This window comes from Giraffa tippelskirchi, chromosome 3 (assembly GCF_054371585.1).
Source record: "Giraffa tippelskirchi isolate mGirTip1 chromosome 3, T2T-mGirTip1v1.2.pri, whole genome shotgun sequence".
In the NCBI taxonomy this organism is placed as follows: Eukaryota; Metazoa; Chordata; class Mammalia; order Artiodactyla; family Giraffidae; genus Giraffa; species Giraffa tippelskirchi.
In genome coordinates, this window is record NC_137277.1 from 125,712,206 (window position 1) to 125,735,520 (window position 23,315).

General features: G+C 35.2%; 1 protein-coding gene across 7 annotated transcripts in view; it reads right to left on the minus strand.

The window, feature by feature from the left end:
* SLC35F5 (solute carrier family 35 member F5) overlaps window positions 1-23,315 on the minus strand; it is a 47,899-nt gene that overhangs the window by 16,142 nt on the left and 8,442 nt on the right. For all 7 annotated transcript variants that reach the window (XR_014079296.1, XR_014079297.1, XM_081579261.1 and 4 more), the window contains 8 exons: window positions 20,747-20,890; window positions 18,468-18,530; window positions 15,110-15,191; window positions 13,377-13,567; window positions 8,153-8,234; window positions 7,309-7,396; window positions 5,109-5,173; window positions 2,043-2,147 (listed from right to left, as the gene is read on the minus strand). Coding sequence is in view for 5 of the 7 variants with exons in the window: in XM_081579261.1 (XP_081435387.1) it covers window positions 2,043-2,147; window positions 5,109-5,173; window positions 7,309-7,396; window positions 8,153-8,234; window positions 13,377-13,567; window positions 15,110-15,191; window positions 18,468-18,530; window positions 20,747-20,890 (820 nt within the window). In the remaining 2 variants the exon portion in view is untranslated. The remainder of the gene's footprint in view (window positions 1-2,042; window positions 2,148-5,108; window positions 5,174-7,308; window positions 7,397-8,152; window positions 8,235-13,376; window positions 13,568-15,109; window positions 15,192-18,467; window positions 18,531-20,746; window positions 20,891-23,315) is intronic.

A 23,315-nucleotide genomic window follows, 5' to 3' on the forward strand; every position in this document is an offset into this window, starting at 1 on the left:
GCCTAGTAAAATTGTAATAGGGTGGGAACGCCCACTCTCTATCTGTCACTAAGACTTACAGTACCTGCCTTCTCTGAAGAGAAGAGTGAGCGATCAAGTCTGTCTTTCCCAAAAAGATCCCACCCTCTCCCCACTCCACACTCTCTGCAGCCAAATCCTAACGGCTCTAGGCTAGGACAATTCTGAGGACTGCCTCTGCTCCCACTATGCTCCCTGCCCAGGGACCTATAACAAGCTGGCCAAGCCTCAGCTGCACCAGAGATCACATGGCTCTTGCCTCTTCTCTGTTCTGCTTATCTCACTCCCTTGTCAGTCTTTCCTGCAGAGCACCCCTTCCATGAATCTCCCACACCAAATTACTGTCTCATATCCCACTTCTAGGAAAACCAACTTAAGATACCTAGTGATAAAAATAAAAATAACACACACAAAAAAAGCTTGTATAACATTAAAAAATCATTGTAGTTAAAACACCAAACTTCAGCATTATCAAAAAGCAGATCTCTTTTTGTTCCCTGAACTTGAAGACTGTGAGATTCCACATGAAGTGACAACCTTTGGATCTAGAGATGAAAGGTCCAAATCACTTCACCGGTTCTGCAGACTCTCATATGCCTCATACGCTTCTCCTCTTTCCTCAACTGAACGCTCCAGCACACTGGATCTACTCACTATTCCCTGCTATGCTCTGCTCAAACCGTGATGCCCAAAGAACTTTCCATATCCCAATTCTAACTACTTCTTCTCTAACTCTGTCAATTCTAAAGCCCAGGTCAAATTCATATTGCTTTACATATCATGGCATATGTCTACATATATTCTTCAGTAAGAGTAAAGAAGCAATTTTTCTTCAAAGCTGCCAATCTTAAAAAAAAAAAAAAAACTGCAAAATATTAACATTTCAATCCATTCCAGATGGACTTTTCTATGACTTCAAAATAAGATGTCATTAAAACTATCTTCATATTTAAGGTATACTTAGGAATTCTCTACTTGATAGGAACTTGAGTGATCAGCCAGTCTGGTGGGTTTTCAAAGGTTTTATTTTTGTTAATCATCAGGTGCAGATATACAAACTACTTTTAGTAGAAAAATCATTTCTACAAATTAATTTATAATGCTAAAAAAACGACAAAGCAGAATTGCTTCAGTAGAAGCAGCAGAGCAGTCTGGGAACCAGACTCACACATGCAGCTCCACTTCCTTCCAATCTTCCCAGGGTCCTTCATAAATCAGCTACTAACCTGGTCTAATCTCCTCATTTTCAGATAACTATGAGATAAATGAAGTTACAACAGCTCGAGTCCAGTTCTCCTGGTTTCCTGTAAGCTGTACTTTGAATTCTCATCCCTAGGCTCCATTATCTATTGATATTCAGATATCATTTGGAACATATCATGTCAATGTACTCTTCTTTTGTAATCTTAGATATCAGACGTTCTTTACTGAGCTCATTTCAGGCAAATAAGAATTTATAAATTATGTTAGGCATTTACCAAAATTAAGAATTGATACCAGAAACGGTAACTGGGTAATTTAAAAAGCTATGTCATAAAAGAGTCTGAGTCTTAAAGTGCAAATGACCTACAATTTTTAGTAAAAATAAGCTCATAGACAGAAATAGTATTAGACATCATTTTGGGGCAGTTTCCCCAATCTTATGCTTCTAACAATTCAAAAATGGCAAAATGTATAATACAACAGGTAAACCCTCACATGCTTATAATGTATAACCAGCGATATCAATGAGGAAAATATCTGATTTACACGTTAAAGATATTATTTTGAAAAAGTTATGTTAGAAGAATTTCTTTTACCTCACATTGACTGAGTGAGCATTTCCTCTAGGTCCACAACTATGCAGAACAAGGTAAGAGAAAAACACTGACAGTGGACTTCATAATCTTTAAAGTCTAATGGTTTTAAAGAATTACATGGGGGAGTGGGAAGGGAGCCTTCCCTATTTCCTCCAAAACACAAAAGCAAAACCCTAATTTAATCATTCAGAGTACATAGCCTCAACAAGTTAAACATATTCTTACCAAAGAACATTGGGATATCCAACTTATCTTCTCTGTCTACTTTTCTCTTAATCATAACAATATAAACAGCATAGAGCATGGCTCCAACAAGAGACCAAATGGAACCTGTAAAAGTCAATATAATAAAGTATTTGTTCACGAACTCATTCAACACATACTTAACTAAAATCTGATACAGTCAGGTCCTATTTCAAGAAATTAGTACTATTCAAATATGAAAAGATAAAGTATAACCCACCTTATTCATGTCCTCCAGGAATATAGGAAGGACTTTAAAGTATAAACCCACAAATAGAAAAACATTCACCTTGATTATTTAATCAATCAGTTATACATGTTATAGTACCGACACCTTGGTATTTAATTTTGAAGTGTATACTTCCTATCTTCCCCTACATAAACAATTTTGAAACAAGACATAGCCAACTTAACAATGTTTTCTTCCCACTCTAGACTATTTATATTGTTCTCCCTACTGACATGTATCATTTTAATACACATTCTATCACCATCTTCAAGACTCTTTTAAAGTCCCACACTGTCACCAAGCATCCTCTTTCTACTCCACTAAACTTCAATCCTACTTGTCTTCTATTTTAGACAATTTAAAACTTACTACAGTTGAATGTAGTATGATTTTATTCTCTAGGGGTTTCATTTTGTCAATCATATATATTGATTAAAAGAAAAAAACTTCTTGACAACTGCAAACACATAATTTATACTTTTTAATGTTCTAAAATATCTAACATAATGTAGGACTAGCAGTTCCTTCCTGCATAATGAATATTGATTCTCTTTAACTCACTCTCAAAAACATTTAAAAGCCTTTAAAAACAGCTATAATAAGGTGCTATTCGCCAACTGACCACATTCAATACTTTAAATCAATTATCCAAAAGTTCAACGTTTATTAAATCTATTTATTATTGCTATTACTACTAAACTTTTTTTAAGGAGCAAAAGGAAAGCCTGTCAACAAAATCTCACACACAAAACACATATATTGTTTTAAACATACAGAGCTGCTCTGGGTGAGAAAGAGCTAAGACAGTTCAAGAGACACAGCTCCCTGGGCACTATCCAGGAAAAGTTTAGAAAGCATTATTCTATTCAACGGACTTTAAATATCTAAAGAAAGTATACAGAAGGAAACCAAGGAAGCTGGATTCTTCTGTTAAATCTAAACAATGGATCAAAAACTAAGTGCTTACCATAGTAGTAATTGTTTCAGGTAAGAATCAGAAGTGAATGACAAAATTAGTGGCTGCAAGCATGATGGGTAGGATATATGTAGAGTCTCCGTATCTCTAACAAGATGCTTATTAGGGAAAAACTAGTAACTACACTGGAGCAACCTGACAGACATCACTTTAAAATTAATGTCATTAGTAATAGGACAAATAAACATCATGAGCCTTCTGATATGATGGATTTGTCAGGAGACAGTATCAAAATTCTGAAAGAGATGGGAATACCAGACCACTTGACCTGCCTCTTGAGAAACCTGTGTGCAGGTCAGGAAGCAACAGTTAGAACTGGACATGGAACAACAGACTGGTTCCAAATAGGAAAAGGAGTACGTCAAGGCTGTATATTGTCACCCTGCTTATTTAACTTATATGCAGGGTACATCATGAGAAACGCTGGGCTGGAAGAAACACAAGCTGGAATCAAGATTGCCAGGAGAAATATCAATAACCTCAGATATGCAGATGACACCACCCTTATGGCAGAAAGTGAAGAAGAACTAAAGAGCCTCTTGATGAAAGTGAAAGAGGAGAGTGAAAAAGTTGGCTTAAAACTCAACATTCAGAAAACTAAGATCATGGCATCCGGTCCCATCACTTCACGGCAATTAGATGGGGAAACAGTGGAAACAGTGGCTGAGTTTATTTTTCTGGGCTCCAAAATCACTGCTGATGGTGATTGCAGCCATGAAATTAAAAGACACCTGCTCCTTGGAAGGAAAGTTATGACCAACCTAGACAGCATATTAAACAGCAGAGACATTACTTTGCCAACAAAAGTCCGTCTAGTCCAGGCCATGGTTTTTCCGGTAGTCATGTATGGATGTGAGAGTTGGACTATAAAGAAAGCTGAGCGCCAAAGAATTGACGCTTTTGAACTGTGGTGTTGGAGAAGACTCTTGAGAGTCCCTTGGACTGCAAGAAGATCCAACCAGTCCATCCTAAAGGAAATCAATCCTGGGTGTTCATTGGAAGGACTGATGTTGAAGCTGAAACTCCAATATTTTGGCCACCTGATGCAAAGAGCTGACTCATCTGAAAAGACCCTGATGTTGGGAAGGGTTGAGGGCAAGAGGAGAAGGGGACAACAGAAGATGAGATGGTTGGATGGCATCACCAACTCAATGGACATGAGTTTGAGTAAACTCTGGGAGTTGGTGATGGACAGAGAGGCCTGGTGTGCTGCAGTTCACGGGGTCGCAGAGTCGGACACGATTGAGCGAATGAACTGAACTGAGTATCACTTCCATGGTAGTCTTGCCAAAAATGCACAATATACATTTAACCATAAAGAAATACCAGAAAAGTAAATTGAAGGACATTCTACAAAAAAAGTGGACAGCATTCTCCAAAAATATTAAAGTTATGAAAGACAAAAAATGACAGTGGGATAGTCACAGATTAAAGAAAACCAAGGAGACATGATATCTAAACGCAAAAAATGATCTTGGACCAGAAAAAGAACATTAGTGGAAAAAATGGTGAAATTTGAAAAGAACCTACAGACTAAATCAAAATGACTGTAATCGTTGTTAATTCCTGATTTTTAAACCTGTACTGTAGCTATGTATGTTATAAACAGTTAAGAGAATCTGGGTGAAGGTTATATGAGAGTTCTGTGTTCTATTTTTTAATTTTCTTACATTATTTCCAAAGGAAAAACTTTTTTAATAACAGCCTTATTAGTGCCCTCTGTGTGTATGTGTGTGCACATGTGTGCATATGCATGCATGTGTGTGTATGTGCACACTCACAATGATATGCGCAAGTCTTTCTTGTATACTCTAACAAGAAGAATTCAAAATCAGATATTTACCTATTGTGTTTCTTCCAGGAGATTTTTCAGACCCTGACAGATTTACCAGCACAACACCTCCGATGCTATGAGAAATAACAGTCATTACTGATGAGTAACGTAATAAATTCCTTTAAAAGACTAATCATAAAGATCAAAGTTATTTACATGTAATAAAGACTAATCTTAACTTTAGGTCAAACCATCAAAGAATTCATGATTTAATTAATACTGAATAATATTATCAATATACTATAAGTGCTGTACTTGTATTAATTTGTTTAATCCACATAAAATGACCGACATTACCTTATAAGGAAGGTATTATTATCATTACCATTCTCATTTTACACATGAGAAAACTAACACACAAAAAAGTGAAGTAACTTGACCAAAATCACATAGCTGGGATTGAAATGCAGGCAGTCTACTTCCAGAATCTAGTGTTCTTAACTTGCAATGCTATCTTCTGCCTTTCAATTAGGAAAAAGTCAATTTGTCATCCCTCCTTCAATCTTTTTTTTTGAAATTTATGTGTATTAAACCCATATAAACCTAGCAATAGTAATAACTCTTGCTATTGTTATGGTTGTTTAGTCACTAAGTTGTGTCTGACTGTATGACCCCATGAATTGTAGCCCACCAGGCTCCTCTGTCCATGGTATTTCCCAGGCAAGAATACTGGAATAGGTTGTCATTTCATACTCTAAGGGATCTTCCTGACCCGGGGATCAAACCTGCATCTCCGTATTGGCAGGTGGGTTCTTTATCACTAAGCTACAGGTAAAATCAAAATTAACAGTAAAATTATTCTTAAATATTTAAATAATTAATTCTATCATTTTAATGGATAAAATAAGACCAGATAAAGGAGGCAGAGAAACCAGAGGTTATTTCTTCATTCAACTGTTGCTTATTGAGCAATAGTTTGGGTTAAGCAATGAATAAGAGAGATGGGATTCCCGTCCTCATGGAGCCTTATATTGTCTTTCTATTTCTGTGCATCTTTCTACTTTTATTAAGACAACACAAAGAAAAGTTAGAAATAGGCATGAATTGTGAACAAAGCTGGATAAACCTCATTATTCCCTAGTATAAATATATTATATTTTCCTAGTGCAAAAATTCGTCTGGCTAAATCATGGGCCAATCATGTAAAAGAATAAATCTCTAGCATCCATGAAGTCTAATAAATGGTAAGTCAGTTGGCTCAACCAGACTGCCCATGAAAACTACCATTGTCAATTTACCCTTGTATCTAAAAGAGAGAAACACCACTTATGTGACTGCCAAGAACCAGTCTCTATAATAATCACTTTTTATATACATCCTTCCAAACTTTAAAACAAAACTGTAAATTAGATGATACTATCATCATTTTGTCATCAAGGAAATCCTCTCAGAGAGTTAAGAGAAGTAGGCAGCAGCAAACAGAGCTCTGATTCAAAGCCAGCTCTGATAGCTCAGAAACACTAATCTTTCTGGTAAATTATTCTGGTACCTTCTCTGATTTCTGATTTTCTCTTACAAAAACAAGAGTTTCATCAAATCAATATATCTTTTTTGAGTACTGACTATAAGCAAAGCACTGTGCTAGGCTTTTGATAACACAAAGAAGCAGAAAACAAGGATTTAGCCGTCAATGGTTTACAATCTCCTAGGGAAGAGAAGACAAATATATACAAAGCTAAATAAAAATAAAAGATTTAAATTAGTTACTAATGGTACTTATGTATTGTATTACAAATAGTAATACAAAATTGCCAGATGGCTTATACAGAAAATAACTAAAAGATTAAGGCTGAGACAATCAGAGAAGAATGCATGTTAGATTTCTATAAATGGGAGAAGTAAAAAACTAAAAACTAAACAAAAAGGGAAGTTCGCTTTAGGAAAAGCAAACAGAAACTTGGGAGGTTATGAGGGTTCATAACAGGCAGTTAAACGTGAATGTCAGTACAATACTTAGTTAAGTTCAGAGTCTCATGAATGGGAACCAAAGCTCCTTTAATATCCTCCCTTCAGTTATGCTCCCTAGGAAGGTTTTGAAAACGAAAACTAGCCAAGGATGTAATGCAGAGCTGATGTTCATTTAAAATCTTTTACCTTCATCTTTCTCTGCCTATATATCACAATATAAACCCTCCTCTATCACTACCAGAAATGCTTTAAACACTGCATTTTTAAGAGGAACAAACTAGCTATTATATTATATTCTTACCTTAAAATTACAGCTAAAAGTTTAGAAAGAGTGAATCTATCTCCACTGTTACTTGGAAACATTGCAGCAAGGATTAAGGTAAAAAGTCCTGTGGAAAGAAAAAGATTTTAAAAAAGATTCATTCGCTTAAATAAATACTGTCAAAATTTCTTACCAACTTGATTGTTTAAATAAGTAAATTACTTATTACCTAACTTTTAAATCTTGTCATTTTTAAATGACTAAGAATACAACTACAGTTACCTAGGCTGAAATGTTCAAAGACCATACATGGAAATAGTCTCCAAATTAAACTATGTTTATCTCACCAATACAGATCAAGTACAGTCCTATTTATTTTAAAACTACTAAGAGAGTTAAACTCAGCATTCAGAGTAACTTTCTGACCTCATCATAATCAAGCATGTGTGCTAAAGTTATTTTTACAGCTCAAAAATACTTGTTTTATCTTCTAGACCTGGAAGGTGATTCAATTTTAAAAATAAAACACCTTTCATAGGGCAAATTATAGATCTGAAATAAGCAACCACATTTAGCCAAAGGGTCGAAAAAAATATCCTTAGAAAGAATATGTGAAAGGAAAGATAGCTACAATACAAAGGGTCAGCCTGTAAAACTTTATATACTATGTATTTTTATTGCATGGAAAATACTGTAAAGTATTAGAAGGAATATAAACAGTAAAGGCTATGGTACTAAACTTAAAGATTAAGTAGTAGTTATAATACATTAATATATGTTAAAAAGAATGAAATAATTTATAACAATATAAAAATACTTATAGGTACACATATATATCAGAAATAGGCCTCGAGTTATAATACAGATAACACAAATTTCTTACCAGAAGTTGAGGACAAAATATTAACTATAGCAACTTGTGTGTCTGAAAGTGCTTCTTGATATGACAAATTTGCCAAAAACCACTGAAGAAACAGAAAATAATGAAACCTAATAAATGACTTATTTGTATTTGTCATTATAATTTATAGTCCCCTCCTTCTTTTCTCCCACTAAATACTATTATAAGAAGCTTTAAATTTTGTTTTGCATTGAAAAAATCACAGGCCCAAAAAGAAGACAAACATTTGTATCAGGCCAAAAATCTTTGCTATCCAATTTTCCTTAAGAAATGAACAAATTGGTTAAAAATTAGCACTCTTCAGGCTACTTTAAAAATTAGGATAAATTTAGTATCAAATCAACATTGAAATTTGATTTATCTAAGCACTGACAGTATTAAATTTATCTAAATCAAATTTAAGTTGGGAGAAATTCTCAAACATTAAAATATGTACAGATGAATATAACATGATGAGAAATTGATTGAACAGGTGATGCTTAAGGGGATGGAACTAGCCAGACTGATACAGACAAAAGGCTGTATTCACTTTGGAAATTTTAGAATGTCCAAGAATACTGTGAATTTACTGGCTAACTGTGATCATTTCTCTGATTCTCAGTTTTGAGACATAATACCAAAAGTTCTCGTAATTTTGGATATAATAGAGGAAGTTTCCAGTTATGGGAATGTTTTTCCCCTTCTTTCTTTCCTTTTGGTCATCTAGGCTAGGGTATCCTTATATGCCCAACCCTGGGCCCACTTTGATTTAGAGAATATGAAATAAGGCCTGTTTTGATGAAGCCTGATGTTTGTGTGTATGTGCATAAAAAGTTATTTTCACTGCCATCAGATATTCTAATGCAATTTACAACAACTTATCTATTTTCTGGTGGTGGACATTTTTTGACTATTTCAAACAATGCTACCAAGAACATTTTAGCATATGCCTCCTGGGACACATGTGCATGAGTGTCCCAAATGCAACATACATTAAGAAGCAGATTGTTGGTCTAAGTAAATTAACTGCTTGTCTACCTGTTTTCTGTCGCTTAAACAGATGGACTGGATAATCATGTTCTGCTGGAGAATGACTTGTCTCTGTTAAAGGAGGGACACCTCCTGATCTCTTCCAGAATTTTTAGTTAAGTGAGTGGTATGATTATCAGTATTTATATTTCAAAGAAGCAGTATAGACACATGATCTTAGCGCACTGCTAGGAGGCAGCAGATGGTTGAGAGCCTAGAAGTCTCCATTCAGTCTACACTGTACTCAAAGCGAAAGCCAGACTGAAAGCACAGCAGAGACTCTGATTCCATCTGTAGTCTTCTGATATCCTAATTTCACTTGACTATCTAAATAAGAAAATGAGGTTAGCAACTGGTAAGATGGGCAATATAAAATATATATGGCATTAGGAGTCACAATTGCTTGCAGTTATTGCACTAAACAAGAAGCAGAAGAGTCTGCCCTTTAATTATCTTTTGGAGATTTTCTGCAAGAATAGGTAATGCTTATCAGGTGATAATTAGCTTTCTTGACCTACTTTCCTTACCACTTTAATACTTAAACACTGTGCTAATTTTCCAAACAATCTCACTGTTCTCTGCTAATGCAAGATAAAGAAATAAAATCAGACCATTTAGATGGTAGGAATTCAAAGATTCTAACTACTCATCATTAGCTATGAACTCTTTCCAGAAAAATCTTCCCACTCTCCAGTTCTCCCCAAACTCCATTCTCTGGCTCTCAAACTCAAGGCAGCCTCATCACAAAGGAAGGCCATCTCAATTACCCTCCAGTGAAAATTATTTTTACAATGTTTCTCTTCATTATTTCAGAGTTTAGGACAACCACTTACTAATAATTGAGCTAGCACAAATAATTTATATAATACTTCATTATTTCATGAGTGGTAATTAATTTTAAAACTAGCGTAAAAGCCTGTGAGACCTAAATTGTCTTTTATAGAAAAAAACTATAACACCATAAGTCCTAATGAGATAAAATAATTAAAGGAGGGCTGGCAAATACAGTAATTATTAACTCCTTTTGAACTGCAATGTCCAATACACTAGCCACTAGCCACATGTCACTATTAAGCAAATGAAATGTGGCTAGCTTGAACTGAAATGTTTAGAAATTGAAATGAAATGGAAAAAGAAATATTTAAAAATTGAACTGTTTAGAAGCTTTTAGTACCAAAAAAAGAATGCAAACTATCTCATCAATCATCTTTATATCAATAGTATGTTGAAGTATTTTATATACAGTGGATTAAATAAAAATATAGTATTAAAATTAACTTTACTTATGTGGTGTGGATGGACCTAGAGTCTGTCACACAGACTGAAGTAACTCACAAAGAGAAAAACAAATATCATATATTAACGGATATATATGGAATCTAGAAAAATGGTACCAGTGAACCTATTTGCAGGGTAGAAACTGAGATGCAGACTTAGAGAACAGACCTGTGGACACAGCTGGGGAGGGGAGAGTGGGACGAATGGGGAGGTTAGGATTGACAGACATACACTACCATGTGTAAAACAGACAGCTAGTGGAAAGTTGCTACAGAGCCAGTGATCTCAGCTAAGTGCTCTGTGATGACCTAGAGGAGTGGGATGAAGCGGGTGGGAGGGAGGCTCAAAAGAGAAGGGATATATGTATACATATAGTTGATTCACTTTGGACAGCAGAAACTAACACAATGTTGTAAAGTAATTATACTCCAATAAAAGAAAAACAAAGAATTAATTAAGGCCCATAAAGTGTTTCAAAGGCCAAAGATGAAAGACATTATACTAAATAGAAAGCCTCATTATGGGCCCCGCAGTTGATGTAATACAAAAACTCATTTATGGTTGGCAAAATTCTAAAACATTTAAATTTTCAAATAATTCTCAAATAAGGATACAAGGAAAAAAATAACTTTCTATTTTTTTTAATGTGGCTACTAGAAAATTTAAAAATACATATATGACCCATATTTGAGGCTCACATTATAATTCTACTGAATAGCACTCCTCTAGACCTCAACTAAGCTTATCACTCTGTTGAGTCGGGTTTCCAAAAAGTTGAATTCCTGGACTATACTACTCTGATTTCCTACAGAAATGCCTTTACTAAAGATTAACATAGCTCCCTGCTCTTACATTAATAATTTACTTAAGGTTGATTTTTCAAAAAAGACTATTAAAAGTGGAGGCAATCTAAGTGTACACCAATGGATGAACAGATAAAAAAAAATGTGGTATATACACAGAATGGACTATTATATAGCCTTAAAAAGAAAAATATTCTGACACATGCTACAAAGATAAACCTTGAATAATAAGAATAATTTATTAAATTATAAAGTGAAATAAGCCAGTCACAAAAGGAAAAATGTATAATTCTATCTGAATGAAGTACTCAGAGCAGTCAAGCTCATAGAGACAAAAAATAAAACAGTAGCTATCAGCAGCTGAGGGAGGTGGGAAAGGGAAGTTATCATTTAATGGGTATAGAGTTTCAGTTTGCAAGATGAAAAAAGTTCTCCTGACAGGCACTGGAGATGTTTGCAAAACAGTGTGAATGTATTTAATGCCACTGAGCTGTACACTTAAAAATAATTAAAATTGTAAGTTTTGTGATATGTACATTTTACTTCAATCTTTCTAAAAGGTTATTATCTGTGCATATCTACCTGTAAATCTGCTATACAGAACAATGTCTTACTGCCTATGAAATTTATTCCCTCAGTTTTGAGTTGGGAAAAGTTAACTTTATCAATAAAGAGAAATACTTCTTTTTAATAGACAACAAGCTATGTAAATCAAAAAGGTTTCCTTCTTTCCTTCCTGTCAAACTGCCTAGAGATAAACTGTGTGCTTTCTTTCAGTGGAAGTTCCTGACACAATCAACCCATTCCACAGTTTGCCCCCTCTACAGACATTATCTGTTTAATCTGGTTCTTATCTCCCTCCTCCTTTTAAACTTTTACTATATAGATTCTTTGCGTTTCACCTCATGTCTCCTTTAAAAGTTAAGAGATAAAATTAATTAATTTTAGTCTTGCCTTACACATTTAAAACAAGGTAACGGAAATCATAATAGCATAATCTAAATACACGAGCCTTCAAGTTAACCTTATTACATATGTAGTTACCATATTACAACTTCCAAAGATTCTTTGATTTGCATTCCTAAATATATTAATCAAGGTATCACTAAAACAGAGGTTATTCAGGCAGAGGATGGTGAAAAATTGGCTGTTCAATATATATGAAGCAAAACTGTAATGTAAAAAAAAAAATCTAATAATCAGGCTAATAATATTGACATTAGCACTGCATCACTACCTAGTGTTTTTAAATGCTCAGTATATATTTAAATCCTAAAGGTTCATACAAAACAACCTTGAAATAGGTTGAGCATTAAAATTCATTTTTAAATTGTAAAGCAGAGTTTTTACTAACTCAGACAAGTTGTCTAATCCAAGATTAGCCTAAAATAATATTTTATTTGCTAAATGAATTTTTTATGTGAAACATTAAGCATATTTTTCGGTTTCTATATGAAAATAATTGAGAACCTATGATGTAATAATATATTCTGAAAAAAATGTTTACCATGAATATTTGTAAAATTTCGACCACATTTATATGGCTTCCCAGGTGGCACTAGTTGGTAAAGAACCCGCCGGTCAATGCAGTAGACATAAGAGACTGGGGTTCGATCCCTGGGTTGGGAAGATCCCCTGGAGGAGGAAATGGCAACCCACTCCAGTACTCTTGCCTGGAGAATCCCATGGACAGAAGAGCCTGGTGGGCTACAGTCCATAAGTTCGCAAAGAATCGGACACAACTGAAGCGACAGCACACATACGAATTTAAAGTAAAACTACAAAAGCAATTATTTGAAGAAATCAATGCAGTCAATGCAAACTCTTATCTGGATATTTACTAGCATTTGTATTAATATATATCATAGTATAAAATAACTATTCATTATTCAAATTCTAAATATATATGAGTAGTTGCAATGTACAGTACTTATTAAATTCTTTCACATGACTAGTATTTATTAACTTTAATATTCTAATTTCCCTCTGATGACAGATAATAGAGTTTAGAGTCATGACTAAGCAACCAAAATTGTCTTACACTTCCATAGTATATTTTTGATATGTATACTGTCTTAAAATTCAAATTCCAAACATATAATAAAGAGAAGACTTACCACAAAGCAAAAAAAAAAGCTAATTTTTGCTACTTGAGTTGCTGTAAGTTTCCCCACAGTTTTGAGTAAGGATTCTTGTTCTTTCACAGTAGGATATGACATGCGAGACAACTTGGCTTCAAATGCATGGCTTGATGGAAGTTGTCGAATCTCCATAATATTACTAAATCTTACACGAGACTTTTTGGGAACTTAAAAGGAAAAGTATAGTACAAAATCATTAAACATTTCCCCTCACACCCAACAAAAGTCACAAGTTTTAATATAATGATAAATGTATACAATTTAATAAATCTATGATCACATTTGAACAGTAAAAAAAAAAACAATTACATTATTATATGGGACAGCTCTGCTTATTCAAAAGAGTTTGCAGGAAAAATGTTTCCATTTATAAACCATTTTGAAGATTTTAAAGTGAAACAAATATTCAATTAAAGTTTCTTCAACTGCATATACACACAAATGCCTGATTCAGGATATAGTATGAATATTATTTTAGCATTTATGTTGTTCAGTCGCAAAGTCATGTCCAACTCTTTGCAACCCCATGGTCTGCAGCATGCCAGGCCTCCCTGTCCCTCACCATCTCCCAGAGTTTGCTCAAGTTCATGTCCAGTGAATCGGTGATGCCATCCAACCATCTCGTGCTCTTTGGCCCTCTTCTCCTTCTGCCTTCAACCTTTCCCAGCATCAATGTCTTTTCCAATGAGTTGGTTCTTCGCATCAGGTGGCCAAAGTATTGGAGTTTCAGCTTCAGCATCAATCCTTCCAATGAATACTCAGGACTGATTCCCTTTAGGATTAACTGGTTTGATCTCCTCGCAGTCCAAAGGATTCTCAAGAGTCTTCTTTGAACACCACAGTTCAAAAGCTTCAATTCTTTCACACTCAGCCTTCTTTTTGGTCCAACTCTCACATCCATACATGACTACTGGAAAAAACATAGCTTTGACTAGGACCTTTGTCAGTCAAGTAATGATTTTCGAGCTCAAGAAGAGGAAATCTGTCACTGCTTCCATATTTTCCCCTTCTATTTGCCATGAAGTGATGGGACAAGATGTCATGATCTTAACTTTTTTAATACTGAGTTTTAAACCAGCTTTTTCACTCTTCACTTTCAACCTCATCAAGAAGCTCTTTAGTTTCTCTTTGCTTTCTGCCATTAGAGTAGTATCATCTGCATATCATAGGTTGTTATTTCTCCCGAAAATCTTGATTTCAGCTTGTAACTCATCAGCCTGGCATTTATAGTAAAAGCTTATTTGGATTTTTCCTCATAGATATTCAACTTATGAGAATTATTTTCCTAGTCAAGCATGCAGAATATTCTTCTACAATTCCACTACTTGCAAGAGAATATCATGGATAAGTTCTGCACCTTACACTGAAGCTGGCTTCCCTTATCACGTTCACAACTAGCAAAACTCCTGTAATTTGCTATCAACGTCTTTGATGGCCTGGTTGGAGAAGATATTGTTCATTAAAAAATAAATCTATGTTTATAATAACACCATAGAGATTTCTGGTATCTGGAAGCTATTTCCACTGAAGTAATGAAAACTTCCACTCAAACTACCAGACAACTACAGGTTGAGCCAATACCACATGGAACAAAAGACCTGCCAGGTGATATTAGGCAACCCACCGAACCACTAAGTTTTGGAATGGCTTGAATGAAAAGCTAAAATTTTCACCCATTTCTAAGTTATGAAATTCTAAGTTTTGCTTACTTTTTTCAGTATCAATGTTTGTGTTCTCAGGTTTTTCACTCGGAAGATCATGAAATTTCACAGGAACATATAGAGGTTCACTCTGGAATGCAGCAAAAACAGAAACAAATATAAACAGCAAGTATAATATCTGATACACTGGCTAAATTTAAGTGAATAGTTTATAGACAGAGATACCACCCAAAACAAAGCCTTATACAGCATAATTTTCCCAAAATGCATTTTCAAGACTTAAAAAGGAAACTCAAATGATCCACTCAGGTTCAAAGACAGAAAGAACAAGTTTAAAGTTTAGAAATGTAATCGGACAGCACTGGCACATTATGATATTTAACACTTAAATATCATAAAAACAGACCTCTCTCAGCTAACAGATTATCTCCCATTCCTTTTCATTCATTCTTTTAAGATATACATATTGAGCTCCTACTGTGTCAGGAACTGTTCTAAGTCCTGGGGATATAACAGTGAATAGAAACAAAATCTGTTTTCGATGACCAGTCAGTCTAATGGGGAAGGCAGACAACGAACAGATAATCACATGTATAACATGTATACAGATTTGCCAAATTGCTTCCCCTTACTACTTGAGTCACCTAAAACCAAAAATTCTTAAAAATTTTAACGAGATTAATAGATAGAAAAATAGCTTCTTCTTATCAGTTCTTATTTATCATGTCCAGAGCAGGTAAACTTACATTTCTCATTAGTCCTCGCAACAACTTTATAAAATGGAATTTTAAAGGAACTTTTCTAGAAGTTGAAATATAAAATAATTGAGTGGTAGACAACAGAATTAAATTCAGGTTTGTCTAACCATGCTCTTAAGATCTACATTTTTCAGTTCAGTTCAGTTCAGTAGCTCAGTCGCGTCCAACTCTTTGCAACCCCATGAACCGCAGCACGCCAGGCCTCCCTGTCCATCACCAACTCCCGTAATTTACCCAAACTCATGTCCATTGAGTCGGTGATGCCATCCAAACATCTCATCCTCTGTCATCCCCTTCTCCTCCTGCCCTCAATCTTTCCCAGCATCAGGGTCTTTTCAAATGAGTCAGCTCTTCGCATCAGGTGGCCAAAGTATAGAGTCTCAGCTTCAACAACAGTCCTTCCAATGAACACCCAGGACTGATCTTTAGGATGGACTGGTTGGATCTCCTTGCAGTCCAAGGGACTCTCAAGAGTCCTCTCCAACACCACAGTTCAAAAGCATCAATTCTTAGGTGCTCAGCTTCCTTTCTACATTTTTAAGTGGTTCTAAATGCCTCAACTGTTTTTGCAAATATTTCTCAGATGATCTATATTCAAGGTACAATTCTCCAAAGATGCTGTTTCTTAAATCAACATAAAATATTTTTTATTTTTATTTAACGCCTGATACAGACCCTGTCAATTAAAAATATTCAGTAAATGAAGAGATAACAGGATTTGGAAATAGAGTCTCTTTGTTGCATTACAGCATTTGGCCTAGAACAATTTGACATGCTCATCTTACAGATAACAGCAAAAATTAGCAAGAGAGTAGGGCTTCCCAGGTGGCACAGTGGGAAAGAATTTATCTGCAATATTGCAATGCAAGAGATGCAAGAGATGGGGTTTGATCCCTGGGTCGGGAAGATCAATCCACTCCAGTATTCTTGCCTGGAAAATCCCATGGACAGAGGAGCCTGGAGGGCTACAGTCCATGGGGTCCCAAGAGTCAGACAGGACTGAGCATAGCACAGCAGCAGTAGAAGAGTAGGTTGCCATTTCAACTCTGGCTACACTGACAGAGACAACTGATATTAGCCTTGTGTTTTCTTCCCCTAGTTTTCTTTTTGCTGTTGTTATTCTGTGTTTTGTTTTTGTTTTGTTTTTTGCTGCGCTGTGCAGCTTTGTGATATCTTAGTTCCCTGATCATGGATCAAACACATGCCCTCAGTAGTAAAAGCACAGGGTCTTAACCACTCGACCATCAGGGAATTCCCAATTATTAGTCTGTTGACACTAAAGATCCCAGAGAGAAAAGAAATGGCACTTTCTTTAAGTTTAAAAAACCCTACACTGCACCGAGTAACCTATCTTGCAAGCAACTGTTGTTCTAAGAGCCAGATGAACTAAAAAACAGTACTGTCAATAAGTTCACCAAGCTAGTGCTTCATAAATTGGTACTAAATTTTAGAGTAACTTTAAAATCTTTCTCAAATAGAATACCACACTTGGAATGATACATTTTAAATAGATACCTTAGTAATGATCTAAAAAGAGTATTTTTACATACTGTCTCCAACAAGATTATAAATGCTTAAACAGAGTGACAATGTTAATTCCTTTGTAAGCTTATTATCTCCCTTCCTCAAATACACACTGGAACATAAGCTGTATTTCAAGAGTCTAGAAGTGTTTAATACATTAAGTGCTCTCAAAAATTTGTGAAATGAATACACAACCTGCTTATAGAGCCAGTTTCAAGTAAATGCATTTGCTTCTAAGTGATAAAATGTAACAAACATGATGTGACAAAGCTCGTAAGAAACAAAGGACTTCCTTTTAAGGACTTCCTTTTCTCTTTTCACTCCTTAACTAATTTCCTCTTCCCTTCTCCCCTTAGAGGTGGCTGAATTGCTTGCTTCTAGCCCCAGGTATCTCTAAGGAAGTTCAGTTCAGTTCAGTCGCTCAGTCGTGTCCGACTCTTTGCGACCCCATGAATTGCAGCACACCAGGCCTCTCTGTCCATCACCAACTCCCGGAGTCTACCCAAACCCATGTCCATCGAGTCGGTGATGCCATCCAACCATCTCATCCTCTGTCGTCCCCTTCTCCTCCCGCCCCCAATCCTTCCCAGCATTGGGGTCTTTTCCAATGAGTCAACCCTTCGCATGAGGTGGCCAAAGTATTGGAGTTTCAGCTTCAACATCAGTCCTTCCAATGAACACCCAGGATTGATCTCTTTTAGGATGGATTGATTGGATCTCCTTGCAGTCCAAGGGACTCTCAAGAGTCTTCTCCAACACCACAGTTCAAAAGCATCAATTCTGCGGCGCTCAGCTTTCTTCACCGTCCAACTCTCACATCCACACATGACCACTGGAAAAACCATAGCCTTGACTAGACGGACTTTTGTTGGCAAAGTAATGTCTCTGCTTTTAAATATGCTATCTAGGTTGGCCATAACCTTCCTTCCAAGGAGTAAGCGTCTTTTAATTTCATGGCTGCAGTCACCACCAAAGAAAGTACCAAATTACAACTCTTGTGGAGAGCACCTAACATGGAGATATAACTATCTTAACATAGCTGTGGTGTTATCAAAGTTATTTCAGTCCTTCCTGCCACGGTCCATTCCACCCAGTCTCTCCCTGACGAGAAAAGAAACACTTACCAAAGAACTATTCATAGTTGTATCTGTTGTGCAAGCAGCAAAGTACCCTTCTGCATCTGCAAACTACAAATTATGAGACATAAAATTCGATTAAACTCATGTTACAAAGTAGAACTGATGTGAGTCACAGCTCAAATCAGTAAGGAAGAGTCAATGTAGAAAAATGGATAAGACATGGACAACTCACAGAAGAATTCTACTATGCAACAAAAACATGAAAAAAGTAACTAAAAACATGCAAATTAAACAAGATATCACTGCCTACCTATCCTACTGGCAAATCATTAGGGTTTTGCTAACAGTTCAATCTTATACACCGCTAACAGACATGAATCAGGTGAAATTACTATAGACGCTAATTTAGTGAAAGGAATCAAAAGCTATAAAATGACACTAGTGTTTTTACCCAACAATTATGCTTTTAGCAATTCAGTAAATAACGACATATGAATACAAAGGCATTCCTATATATTTACAACAACAGAGAAAGTGAAAACACTCTAAAAATTGTTAGTTAAATAAAATAGGAAACAATGATAACAAATGTTTATTTATTAGTCTGGAAAAGTATTCATGATATAGTAAATGAAAAATCAAGTCAAGTTAGAAAGCAATATATATAGACCAAACCTATCACTGCTATAAATCTTTTTTAATATATACATGTAAATGGATATCTACGGATAGTATCAAATATTTATAGTGGTCTTAGAATGGTAAGAGTACGAACAGATTATTCTTATTCTTCCTGTTAACATAATTTGTCTCCAACAATGAACTTTATTACTACTGCAATTAAAAAATACTTAACAATGAAAAATGTTCCAGCAATGTTAAGTTTCATAAAAAGTTGTTCGTGATATACTATCAAGCACAAAAAGCAAGTAATAAAACAGGATGTAACAGTACAATTTCAATTTTTAAAAAGTGAAATAAAAATATACACATGTAAAAGAATGGCAGTATATATGCCAAAATACTGTCAGTGATTATTCCTTGAATGGTAGAATTTATTATTTTCTTTGTTTTGTTCCTCTATGTCTTTAAAATTTTCAACAATGTACATGTATTAATACACACGTAACACATTCCTACATGTAATACTACAATGAACATGCATTTCTATAATGTATACATCTTAATTTTTACAAAGTAAAAAATATATACATTCATAATTTTGGTAAGCTTTTGTGCACAGGAGTATAATTTCTAGTCTTTACCTCAAAAATTACTGAAAAGCCCGATAAAAATCTAAAAGTTCATTTCTCAGGCATGCATTCATTAGCTAAGACAAGAAATAATATTGTTTTAATTCACAAAAAGTAATACACATAAAAGAAAAGGATTAATGGAAATAGAAAATAAAACAATAGTTACCAGGAGCTGGGGGAAAGAAAGAGTGGGCATTCAAGCAGAGTTTCTGCTTGGGGTGACAAAAAAGTTCTGGAGATGGATAGTGGTAATGGTTACACAGCAAAATAAATGTACTTAATTCCACTGAACTACAGATTTTAAAATGGTTAAAATAGTAAATTTTATGTTATATATATTTGAGTACAATAAAAAATAGGGTAAAAGAAAAAAATGATTAATATGGTAAATTTGATGTTATGTATATGTTACCACAATTGTAAAAAGAAAGAGAGGGATAGATAATCTAAAAAAAAAAAAAAAAAGAAAAGAATTAATGTAAGAGATAGTTTTATATTCTTCATTATCAAAAATTCAGTTTCCACTACAAGGAAGATATATCACTATATAAACTGTCAGTTTTTCCAACACTTAAAAACAAGCATGTTATGTCACATTAATGAAAGAATATAATTTGATTAGCCAAACATCTTAAAAATACCCTGAAATATGTTATTTTCATTTTAACATACAAAGTTTGAATTATTTTTCTTCTATAATCAACTAATTAGATGATATTCATCTGGTCTGCAAATGACCAAAACTCTAGACACTCTTCTTAGCCCTTCTCTTCCATCATTTTCCCCGCATTAATTGATTTGGGCTACTTAAATAATATTTAACAACTCAGAGGATACCATGAGGTAAGGGAAAGAAACTGATTATGTACCTTTGATCTCTCACAAAATATTCTGACATCAAGCTGATTAGAAAAAAATTTAAAGTATGGACAAAAGTAGGTTTTTCTTATATCATGCTATTTTCATTCATTTAACTGAACAACTGAAAATCTGACATCTTTCAAAAAACTAGTACTTTGAAAAATTGAAAACCCCCTCTCCAACAAACACTTGAAATTTAAAACTTACAAAAGTAGCATGCTTTCCTCGAAATCCTCTTGTACACTGTTGTCTCCATGGCTTCCAAACTATAAAGCCCAAAAGGTACAGAGCAAACATAGACGTTTTTGCAAAGGTGCTGAAGAATGGTTTGTTGTACTGAGTAAAAACATACTGTGGAGGAAAACAGTTACACAAACTATGAGAAAAACCTTATTACTCATTTCCAATAAAATAAGATTATTACATGATTTTTAACTCTAAATGTTCGTTTGGAAAGATCAAAAGAGATTACAAAAATATTTTGAATTCATTTCTGAATATTGTCTTTTTATTACATGCAAAGCATAATATTTCTAAACAACTTGCAACTTTCAGTTTGCACTGAAAACCTACTATGCAACAGTATCTATACTAGGGGCTAAGGCAAAATAAGACAGGCTTTCCTGAGAGGAGATATAAAGATACAGATTTTATATATATAGATAGATATAGATAAGAATACACAGTGTAATATGCTAATACTATGACAGCGGGGTACAGGGTACCACGGGAGTACCAAAGAAAGATCATTTTGAAGGTTACAGAAGTTTTCCAAAAGAAGCTATTCTTGATCCATATCTGAAAAGCTAAATAATAGCCCAAACAGAGGAAACAGCACAAAGAAAGGCAATGAAAAAGTATGGGCTAATAAGAAAACTGCATGAAGTTTAAAGTTATTAGGAAGTTATAAAAAAAAAAACCCTGCAATTATCATTTTTTGTTTGATTTTTTTTAAAGTATAGTTGATTTACAATGCTGTGTTAGTTTCAGGTGTAGAGCAAAGTGATTCAGTTTTGTGTGTATATATATACATATATAAAACATATATTCTTTTTCAGATTCTTTTCCATTATATGTTATTACATGGCATTGAATATAGTTCCCTGTGCTATATAGGATATCCTTGTAATCATCATTTAAATAGAAAATATCAGAAAGAACTCATAAATTTTATTAAAAAAAAAAACAAACCCTAGTTATGTGCAAGAAATGAGCACCTCAAGAATCCAGATGATAATTGTACCATTTTGAAAACAAAAAAGCCATTGATCCTTGAAAAAAGGGTCAAATCCAAGTATGGGGCAGGAATGTATGAGATAAGTCTAGGACATTTTGTGTCAGAAGGCAAACAGGATGGGGTCCTACTGAATGGACACTAGAGACAATTTAAAAGTGCTCCCACTGGCCAAAGATAGGGCAGTTTAAGCATCAAAGGGATAATAAGCACAATTCTAATTCTTTTTCTAAATTTAAATTTATTTATTTTTAATTGGAGGACAATTAATTGCTTTACAATATTGTAATGGTTTCTGCCATATATCAACACGAATCAGCCATAGGTATATATGTATGTCCCCGCCCCCTTGAGCCTCCCTCCCACCTCTCACCCCATCCCATCCATCAACTTGTCACAGAGCAGTGGCTTTGAGCTCCCTGTTCAGTTCAGTTCAGTTCAGTTACTCAGTCGTGTCCGACTCTTTGCGACCCCATGAATTGCAGCACGCCAGGCCTCCCTGTCCATCACCAACTCCCGGAGTTTACCCAAACCCATGTCCATCGAGTCGGCGATGCCATCCAACCATCTCATCCTCTGTCGTCCCCTTCTCCTCCTGCCCCCAATCCTTCCCAGCATTAGGGTCTTTTCCAATGAGTCAACTCTTCGCATGAGGTGGCCAAAGTATTGGAGTTTCAGCTTCAACATCAATCCTTCCAATGAATACCCAGGACTGATCTCCTTTAGGATGGATTGATTGGATCTCCTTGCAGTCCAAGGGACTCTCAAGAGTCTTCTCCAACACCACAGTTCAAAAGCCTCAATTCTGCGGCGCTCAGCTTTCTTCACCGTCCAACTCTCACATCCATACATGACCACTGGAAAAACCATAGCCTTGACTAGACAGACCTTTGTTGGCAAAGTAATGTCTCTGCTTTTAAATATGCTATCTAGGTTGGCCATAACCTTCCTTCCAAGGAGTAAGCGTCTTTTAATTTCATGGCTGCAATCACCATCAGCAGTGATTTTGGAGCCCAAAAAAATCAAGTCTGACACTGTTTCCACTGTTTCCCCAACTATTTCCCATGAAGTGATGGGACCAGATGCCATGATCTTAGTTTTCTGAACGTTGAGCTTTAAGCCAACTTTTTCACTCTCCTCTTTCACTTTCATCAAGAGGCTCTTTAGTTCTTCTTCACTTTCTGCCATAACGGTGGTGTCATCTGCATATCTGAGGTTATTGATATTTCTCCCGGCAATCTTGATTCCAGCTTGTGTTTCTTCCAGCCCAGCGTTTCTCATGATGTACCCTGCATATAAGTTAAATAAGCAGGGTGACAACATACAGCCTTGACGTACTCCTTTTCCTATTTGGAACCAGTCTGTTGTTCCATGTCCAGTTCTAACTGTTGCTTCCTGACCTGCATACAGGTTTGTCAAGAGACAGGTCAGATGGTCTGGTATTCCCATTTCTTTCAGAATTTTCCACAGTTTATTGTGATCCACACATTTGGCATAGTCAATAAAGCAGAAATAGAGCTCCCTGTGTCATATAGCAAATAC